The sequence below is a fragment of the Littorina saxatilis genome, unplaced genomic scaffold (assembly GCF_037325665.1).
Source record: "Littorina saxatilis isolate snail1 unplaced genomic scaffold, US_GU_Lsax_2.0 scaffold_356, whole genome shotgun sequence".
Lineage (NCBI taxonomy): Eukaryota > Metazoa > Mollusca > Gastropoda > Littorinimorpha > Littorinidae > Littorina > Littorina saxatilis.
In genome coordinates this window covers 113,444-123,792 of record NW_027128839.1, presented here as the reverse complement: position 1 = coordinate 123,792, position 10,349 = coordinate 113,444, and the positions used below count along the sequence as shown (strand labels likewise).

Below are 10,349 nucleotides of genomic sequence, written 5' to 3'. Positions count from 1 at the left end.
CTGAAATGAAAGCAATCACATCATAACATGATGCACATGCTTTCCTTAGCAAACACACCAAACACATACAGAATTCTGGTCTAGCTTCTACTTCTTCTGGTTCCTCTGCTTTATCATCATCATCATCATCATCATCATTGTCGTCGTCGTCATTATCATCATCGTCATCATCATCGTCGTCCCTTGTACTTTTACAATCACACGACCGTCGTCGTCCACGCGGTCGTTATTGTTGTTTTTGTTATTAGTATAATTATGATAAACGTACGCCCAAAACTCACCTTTGTTTCACTGTTGTTGTTGTTGTTGTTGTTGTTGTTGTTGTTGTTGTTGTTGTTGTTGGTGGTGGTGGTGGTATTGTTTTTGTTGTTGTTGTTGTTATTAGTATGATTTTAATAAACTTACACACAAAACTCTTTGATTCACCAACAACAATCTCCGCTGCTTTACCTACTCTGGCCTTGCAAACAGAATGAACAACACCCGTCCTGTTGGAAGCAATACGTAAGCATTAAAAATCGATACACCACACTGAGTACCCTCACATATATAGACTCGAATGAGTAATACGGAAACACAAGAAGCATTTATTTCTCAGAAAGTCGGTTTTGCTCTTTAAAAACATGATCGAAAGTCATGTTTGCCAAGCCTTCGAGGAAGAGCCGGTAATATCAGAGAGTGTACATACGTCTCAATAATTATGCGCGCAGGTGACCATGACACGCTCGCGGAATGTACACCTATTGTCCCACATTGAGACACAGCGAATAGTATATGTTCATTGAATTTATTCTCACGACTGAGGTGTTTTCAATAACTTGAGGAAACTAAGGCCTCACTTCAAAGAAGCGCGTACCACACTCTGGCAGGAGTGAATAAGTGAATAGCTAAACAACAATGAACTGTAAGAAGCACCCTATGCGTCAAGTGTATTACTAGACCAACTTCCTTAATTCGATTTCGTTGTGTGCCAAGACATTTTGTTGGCAGTGCTTACTCATTATGTGAAAATCTACTAAACAGGTTTTGTTGTTGGTGGTTTTCTTTCCACCCTCCTGTTTTCGGGAGGGAATAAGTTTCACTTCCTCTGTTTGTCTGTCTGTCTGCTTGTTTGTCCGCACTTTAGATCTCTGGTAATTATGGGTCGATTGAGCTGAAATGCGGTGTGTATCTTGGGAGGGGGCTACACACGCATCTACCTGTCTGTAGCCAAAGAGGAGATATGCATAAGGCACGGCGTACTGTGTAATGTGAATGTGAATGTGTACAACTGACTAATCCGAAGGGCGACATTTGGCAAATCACAGTAGGCCCCCTTAATTTATACTTGTCAGAAATGAGATGTGTATGTAATCATGCAGAACAAATGCCCATGCTTCAACTTTACATCGAAAATGATTTTGTTTTACGCTGTCTGTCTTTCTCTTCGTTTGTTTGTTTATTTGATTGTTTGTTTTTATGTTTGTTTGTTCTCATCACGTAATTTTTCGCCCAAAACCAACCGGATTGACTTTCCATGCGATGCCTTGGCATTAGGGAAGTAAAGATGGACAACAAGGCATTTGGCGAAGGACCAAACGCATGTCGCTAGTACACTAACAACCACAAAAAAACACAGTTCGTAGCGCTTTTTAATCACCTCATGTTTTCATACTATTCTGGAAGTTTCAAAGCGATCGACCAAGTCATTGATTAATTACAGCGTGTATTGTCATGTTTCCACTCAAAATTGACGCACACAAACTCTTCTTTTCGACCACTAAGGCAATCCAAACCTGCATTAGTATAAATGGCATAATGCAACGCACACCAGCTTCACATGAATATTTAAATCATTTGACTTTCTCCTCGTATGTGAACATTATCAAGTTCTGCCTATTCTAAACTTTCGTCGATGTTTAAAACAGGACCCCTACCTTTTTGTCGGGTCGATTTTGAGGGTATTCTTGTTTGAGGGTCAGTAACGTCACCTTTGACTCGTAAAGTGTGCCAGACAGCCAAGTCGGGTGCTGTATATGTGACCCTCCACCACGGAATGAGTCGCATGTCACCTTTGCATGATTTTCATATTTTTAAATGTTTCTAACGAGTCTTTTATGCTCTATCCAGTGGTGAAAACCGTTTTAGAAAAGAGCGAAAACTGTTTGAGTTATAAGCCTGTGACTAAGGTGACCCTCACACTGTTACCAGACACTCCCCGGACTTATATTAAGCCTAGCGCAGAACCGCGCGAGGTGACATGCGACTCATTTCGTGGTGGAGGGTCACATATGGCATACAAAGTTTGAATGAAATGACACGAAAAGGACTCGACTGCTTATGTAGGGTGAGAAAATTGTCGTAATAATGTTCAGTTCATGTGTGTATCAGCTGAAGATTGTTTTGCAGAGAGTGCTTGGATGTATGTGTGTGTGTGTGTGTGTGTGTGTGTGTGTGTGTGTGTGTGTGTGTGTGTGTGTGTGTGTGTGTGTGTGTGTGTGTGTGTGTAGTTGACAGATCTGCATGAAATTCGAGCTGCATGCCTGCACTGTACATATTCTGTGCAGTGTTGGTGGTTTCCTTTTTTTTTTAACCACTCACCCCCCGGAAAATCATAGAGAGACTACAGCTTTAATGGGGCAAAACGAACAATTGATACATATTTCCCTACAAATCAAGGGAATTAGGAAAGAAAAAACCCGTGTAAATTCAGTAAAACAAAGTATGTTTTGTGTGATAGTCTCAGGAATGCAGTATGACACACCAAAACACAACCACCAACCTCCCCATTACCACATATACACACACGCGCGCGCGCGCGCGCGCGCGCACACACACAAACTAGCTCGAACAGCTTAGTCTTTGGCAATTCGTCTATGGATTTAAGAATATGATCGACAGACTACGAAAGAACAGGAAGTATTAAAATCAAACACTTTCAGTGCAGAAAGAACGCTAACAGAATTACTTTATCTCACGTCACAGTGTGTCAGCTGGATATAAAAGCGCTAGGTAGGAATCTCTATAAGTCTTTACAATCTTTTGGTACGAAGAAGACCCACTTCCAAACAAGACAAAAAAATACCAACGATGATTATTAACAAAGAAATACCACTTCTTCGCCCCTAACCTCAACAGCAATACTTTGATTTCACAGTGCGTGTTCGTGTGTGTGTTTACACTGAAAGCAGTTCATGTTCAGTCAGTCCTGAGCCTGAAGCACTCATGCATTGATTAGCATTTCTGGGGTGCACATTGAGAGAAAGGTCTTTCTTTTCTTTCTTTATTTGGTGTTTAACGTCGTTTTCAACCGTTCAAGGTTATATCGCGACGGGGAAAGGGGGGAGATGGGATAGGGGAAAGGGGGGAGATGGGATAGGGGAAAGGGTGGAGATGGGATAGAGCCACTTGTTAATTGTTTCTTGTTCACAAAAGCACTAATCAAAAAATTGCTCCAGGGGCTTGCAACGTAGTACAATATATTACCTTACTGGGAGAATGCAAGTTTCTAGTACAAAGGACTTAACATTTCTTACATACTGCTTGACTAAAATCTTTACAAACATTGACTATATTCTATACAAGAAACACTTAACAAGGGTAAAAGGAGAAACAGAACCGTTAGTCGCCTCTTACGACATGCTGGGGAGCATCGGGCAAATTCTTTCTCGTCCCAACAAATATGGGACTCCCCCTAACCCGCGGGGGGTGAGAGAAAGGTGGCTTAGTACAACATTAAAAGCATAAAATAACATTGGGGGGAACAACAACAACAAAGGTCCATTTATAAATGTGATAAATCATTAGGAAACTAAAAACCTCGCACCTAAGCGGAAAACGTCAAGACAAAGTACAATCTTCAAAACATAAAGTAGTACAGTCCAACCTGCCTTTGCGACCACCTCTCGAAAGTAACTACCTTTCCAAAAAGACGACTCTGAAGGATCACAGACGTCTTTCTCTTCAATATAGTTAATCTTTTTACAACCTCCACCTGTCCAATTTGACCATTTTCGGTCGGTCCTTCTGGTGGTCGTTATATATAGATAGGTTCGGCTGTAAACATTAAATTTGTGGTTTCCCACTAAATTGGTTGCATGAGATATGGCATTACCAGCTTCTGAATCGTTGTTCACAGTTGGGTTAGCAAACTATATGGGCTGGCGTTTACTGTCTTTGTTCTTTCAGCTACAAAATGAAACAAATTTAAGTACATAATTATGTGGGCTTTAAAAGAAAAAAAACCGACTCAATCTGAACAATTATCGGACGACGTACACAAATCTCAACAATCGATTACGCTGAAACTAAAAGCAATATTCTTCCCTCCAATTAACAAGGAAGCTTTAACTCATACGATCGAACCAATTCAACATCGTCACAGCCATCACTTTAAGGTCGTGAGTACAGCCACTGATCAGGAAAGCAGCAAAAGAACCAGAACAACATTACATAACACATGTCAATTAGTTTTGTTGCTGCCAAAACATGTATCCTGGTTCCCAAACCTTGGCGATCAGTATTAATTTGGGTTTACTACCATTCCACTAATTTACATGACATCTTGCCACAACTGTGAAAGCAAAATCTCTTCTCTCAGAATAGGTGTGTTCTTCTGCCAAATGTTTATCTATCCTTGAAGACAATTTTGTATTCAGGATATGCTTGAGAATCCTTATACACGGCAAAGATACTGGGGTGGTTCAAGTCGTCAACCACGCAGTCGAAATCTGCCTGGACCTCTGTCTCCTGGCGTGTGGATGGGAACTGCAGTCCATCTCGTGCTTGAACACACCTTCCAACTAAAACACTACAGTAGAAGACGATCCTCTCGCCGCGTGCGTTCCTCTTGGCGAACTTATGAGCGCTTGCATAGTTTGCTGTCCTTGCAAAGTAAACAGCCTCTCCAAACTTTGGCCCTGTTCATTAAAAACAAGTAGCGTAAGGCGAAATTACTACATTTAGTCAAGCTGTGGAACTCACAGAATGAAACTGAACGCACTGCATTTTTTCACAATGACCGTAGTCCGCCGCTTGGGCAAAACGGAGTGAAACTGACGAGCCTGTTTAGCGCGGTAGTGGTTTCTCTGTGCTGCATAGCACGCTTTTCTGTGCCTCTCTTCGTTTTAACTTTCTGAGCGTGTTTTTAATCCAAACATATCATATCTATATGTTTTTGGAATCAGGAACCGACAAGGAATAAGATGAAAGTGTTTTTAAATCGATTTCAAAAATTTGATTTTGATCATAATTGTTATATTTTTAATTTTCAGAGCTTGTTTTTAATCCAAATATAACATATTTGTATGTTTTTGGAATCAGGAAATGATGTAGAATAAGATTAATCGTTTTATATAAAAAAAGTCATTAATTAATTTTTAAGCCACCAAGCTGAAATGCAATACCGAAGTCCGGCCTTCGTCGAAGATTACTTTACAAACATTTCAATCAATTTAAATTTGATTGAAAAATGAGGGTGTGACAGTGCCGCCTCAACTTTTACAAAAAGCCGGATATGACGTCATCAAAGACATTTATCGAAAAAAAAGAAAAAACATCCGGGAATATCATACCAAGGGACTTTCATGTCAAATTTCATAAAGATCGGGCCAGTAGTTTACTCTGAATCGCTCAACACACACACACACACACACGCACACACAGACACACACACACACACACACACACACACACATACACCACGACCCTCGTCTCGATTCTCCTTCTATGTTGAAACATTTAGTCAAAACTTGACTAAATGTAAAAAGTAAAGATTCATCTTACCGACTGGCGGTTAGGTCTTGCATTAGTAGATTGACCTATGAATGACTATTCTGTATTTGCATTCGATAAACTGACTGTTCATTGAGATGTTTCCACTGGTCTACCTGCCGCAGAAACAACCTGCATGCCATTTTTCCTCTAATAAGTGTTCTTGAAGCCCCCACGCCAAAAGCAGGTTACCGTCAGCTTTAAATAATTCACGGGTCGAAGCAAGAACAAATAGTCACCAGGGAAACGTTGTCCTTATGGGGTACATGCTTTCACGGAACGTTTCAGACGCCGTCTACATTCCCCTAAGTTCGAGCCTTTTTAGCTTTAGCACCTATTTTGACCAATCAATCAATCAATAGGTCAATCAATCAAGCAAGCATGCGATCAATCAATCAGCTTTATTCATCAGTTCATCATGGCTTAATTATTTTGAATGGTGAGTAGCATCCTAGCTGACCGTCAATGGGTTTAAGTGCTAGTCTTTCGGATGAGACGAAAAACCGAGGTCCCTTCGTGTACACTACATTGGGGTGTGCACGTTAAAGATCATACGATTGACAAAAGGGTCTTTCCTGGCAAAATTGTATAGGCAAAGATAAAAATGTCCATCAAATACCCGTGTGACTTGGAATAAAGGCCGTGAAAGGTGAATGCTCGCCCTGATAGGCTTGAGGTTTGCTGGTCGATGTGAATGCGTGATATAATTATTGTGTAAAAAAAATTCCATCTCACACGGCATTAATAGGTAAAATGCGCCTTGAGACGCCTTGTGTGGTGAGATGTGTGCGCGATATAAATTCTCGTAAATAAAAAAAAAATTAAAAAAATGGCAAATGGCCAGTATCCACTATTGATGGAAACTGGAGAAGTAACTTCACTTACTCTTGCAAAACCTTTTGCTGAATCCGAACTTGACGATCTTGTCTGCGGCATTTTCATTTGTGCCGTGCCAAAGAGGTTTTTTTTCCGTGTCGAACCCCATGTGCATACGTCGGTTGCGGTACTGCGCACTAAGTGGTGAATTATCTATGCGCTCAATCTGAAACATCAGCAGAGAAAGTGTTATTTACAAGCACTGCAAGTTGTCAAGGCTACCAACGGACACTCACGCTGGAGGGACCCGGAAAATCAAACTTTAATGTAAAATGAGTTCTCGGACCCACTCAGTGGAAGTTCACAGGGTCCAAAGAACAATTCACGCACGAATTGTATCAAGTTATCTGATCTTCTTTTGGGTTTTAAGGAAAAACGTCGCTGAAGAAAATTGTTTCTGTAATTGAAGTTTATATATGCCAATGTAATAGAGTAAACAGAACCCTTAAACATTAAGTATTTTTGAACACACACACACACACACACATACACACACACACACACACACACACACACACACACATACTCACACACACACACACACTCCCACACACACACACACACACACACACACACACGCGCGCGTGTACACATGCGCGCATACAACTGTAAAAGTATGTTCCTGGTCAAAATTATGACAAATACACATTTCCAATACTTCAACTAATCATTTTACGTTAAATCTTTGCGAAGTGCTTCATTATAATCCAGCGATTACTATTGACACATGAAAAAAATAAGAATTAAATGTTTATGTCTGCTATGGTCTTTTACAAGAGTTTGTTCACCAAGGGGGAAAGCGGGTTTATCTAAAAATAGAAATCACCCACATATGGTAAACGGTGAAATAAACAGCTGTAACCCTTTGCTCAGAAGCCAGCTTTCTAAAAAATAATTGGTGCCATGTATCTCTGTGTTTTAAAGAAAAACATTGGAATTGATCAATGAGACCAAACCTTATCACTATTTGCTGACATGGAAAACGAAAAAATGGGAAATGTTACAATAGAACATAGCACCGTATTTTGGAATGTTGGGATACTTCAGATAAAACTGACATTCCGTAACAATTAGATGTCAGTGTGAGCTTTAGTATCTGCGTGCATAATATATTATATAGATTAATTGAAAGCCTTGTTCGTCTAGGATATATATATTCATATGACAAAAAAGTGTGCACACCTTTTTCCCATTATAACAATGTTAAAAGAAATAAAAGAAAAAAAAACAGAGCACCGGTTTGAGATCAGTAATAACCAGCTTTCTCACCGTGACAATTTCGATCAGGTCGGAATGATCTGTTTTTGGTCTAAGGTTCGTATCCATGAGAATGGTCGCCATAAATTCATCCTTCACTTCCTCGTACTCCTGGGACGTGTGGCTGAGTTTCCTGACCAGCTCATAATCCGGTGAATGCAAGCATTCAGAAAATGGACCATCTGCACCTGTTAACAGTTTTAAACAGTTGTAAATGTGCAGTTTTTCAACAACTAATCTGCTACTAATATCATGTAAAGACCATTGCGCTGAAAAATACTCTATATGAATCTAGCTGATTGCATGCCCGTCTGTTTAGAAACAAATGTTTCAGTAATTTCTGGGAACCGGGTCTGGGTGTCAGCGCCATCCGACTTCCGCAACCTAAAATAAAATGGCTAGGAGGCACTTTTGTGGAAACTTTGACGTTGTCGCTGCGGTGCATGACGTTTTTCACTGCCAAGATACCACTTTTTTTCACCGGCGCTGGAACAAGTATGTGGAGTTTGAGGGTGACTATATAAAATTGTGAGACACACAGGCTGTATAAGAGAGAGAGAGGGAGAGAGATAGGGAGGGAGAAAGAGGGAGGAAGAAAGAGATAGAGGAAGGGAGGGAGAGAGACTAGGGCGGTGGGGGTTTGTAACACTCACGGCTTTCTGCTTCCTCCACTGACGGTTTGGGTAGGCGATCTCTTTCTGCAAAGTCAGCACAAACACACACACACACACACACACACGCAAACACACACGCACGCACGCTCTCTCTCGCGCGCGCACACACACACACACACACACACGCACACAGTATTCCATCTTTAAACTTGTGGCCTATCCATGACTATCAGGGGCTATAGATGAAACCATTTTTGTTTTTGTTTTTGTTTCGGTAAAATAAGAAGCAGATGCGTCGCTGACAGAACAAACAATGTAGCGACTTGTTGAGAAATCGGTACGTTCTCTTAATGGTAAGGTGTATTTAACGGATAATGATTATTGTTCTTTTAAAATCTGTTCAAACTAATTGCATTTTTTGTAGAAACATATTCATCAATCCCTCAGAAAAAACCCACTTCAGGAACCTAGTAATTACAAAATGAGAAATAATGACAATAATTGTGGTTCATCTTCCACAAAGGAACGTCTGCCCATGTCTGGCAAAATAATAAACTCTTCCTAACCTTCTGTTTCACGAGCTATCCTTGCCATCTGTGCCTGACGGTACCTCTCATCTTCCGCCATGAAAATCTTTGAAAGGGAAATCGTAAAAATACAATTAAACAACACACACACACACACTTTCTGCTTCCTCCACTGACGGTTTGGGGAGGCGATCCATCTATCTTCTATCTATATATATATATACGACTTGTGTCTGTTTGTGTGTCTGTGTATGTGTCTGTGTGTGAGTTCGCGATGCACGGCCAAAGTTCTCGATGGATCTGCTTCAAATTTGGTGGGCATATTCAGGTAGACCCGGTACAGGACACAACCTGGTCGATATTTCAACACGTGCTCTCAGCGCGCAGCGCTGAACCGATTTTGGTTCCACCTCAGCTATTTTGGTTCCACCTCAGCTACCCGGGCCCCCATACCGACACACCAAAGCCAAAGTTCTCGGTGGATCTTTTTCAAATTTGGACACCGTATTCAGCTACACCCCGGACACAATATCATCGATGAGATATTTCAACACGTGCTCTCAGCGCGCAGCGCTGAACCGAATTTGGTTTTTGTGTTCATTTCACCATTATAAGTAACTCTTCCTTATCTTCTCATCTTCTCCATGTTTTCAGCGTTTACCTCCCTTCCTTCGTATGGTGCACTATGTATGAAGGGGGCATCTTCGGATATTCCCGGCGTTCTGTTACTATTTTTAGAAGGTCACCGCAGTGTCCAGAACGTAAATTGGACCCGTAAATTATCCTCACTGTAAAAGTGCAAAGGTCGAATCAATTTATAGCCACGCGAAAAATACACTGTCATCTATCTCTCTATAGATACGGCTTCTCTGTGTTTGTGTGTGTGTGTGTGTGTCTCTATGTGAGCAACACCTGTGCATTGTTCAGTTCTGTTTGTGATGTGGTCTGGCGGCTTTTGTGTAATTTTATGTACTGGCCTTCCTTTGAGAAGCCATAACAGTTCAAAAGGGCTTAGAGATAAGCTCTAACTTGCTCAGTCCTGTTTGAGTGGAGTTCGCCTCCAAAGGTGATTAACACGGTTACATTCGTCGACAAGGATGGGACTCGATATGGTCAGGAATGGCATTATGGCCACTGAATCATTTTCGTGCTGTTCCCATTCCACGAATCTGGGAGGGACCTAAGCTTGGCGGGTCCATTGTTCGGACCCGGCGAAGCCGGCGTACGGCTCTAAGTACTTCTTCCCGGCGAAGCCGGCTACCCGGCGAAGCGGGTATTCATTCTAGTTTCATATATATATACACACACAAACTGTCACGAATAC

The 10,349-nt window shown here is 41.2% G+C and overlaps 1 protein-coding gene across 2 annotated transcripts in view; it reads right to left on the bottom strand.

The window, feature by feature from the left end:
• Window positions 1-2,447: 2,447 nt before the first annotated feature.
• The window catches only part of LOC138957165 (protein mono-ADP-ribosyltransferase PARP15-like), a 45,825-nt gene continuing 37,923 nt past the window's right edge, over window positions 2,448-10,349 (bottom strand). The window contains exons 10-14 of one of the 2 annotated variants that reach the window (XM_070328322.1): window positions 9,065-9,131; window positions 8,538-8,582; window positions 7,897-8,072; window positions 6,637-6,793; window positions 2,448-4,898 (exon numbers count right to left, since the gene is read on the bottom strand). In XM_070328322.1, the coding sequence (XP_070184423.1) occupies window positions 4,606-4,898; window positions 6,637-6,793; window positions 7,897-8,072; window positions 8,538-8,582; window positions 9,065-9,131 (738 nt within the window). In that variant the 3' untranslated portion in view covers window positions 2,448-4,605. The remainder of the gene's footprint in view (window positions 4,899-6,636; window positions 6,794-7,896; window positions 8,073-8,537; window positions 8,583-9,064; window positions 9,132-10,349) is intronic. The other variant, XM_070328323.1, reaches the window with a different exon arrangement.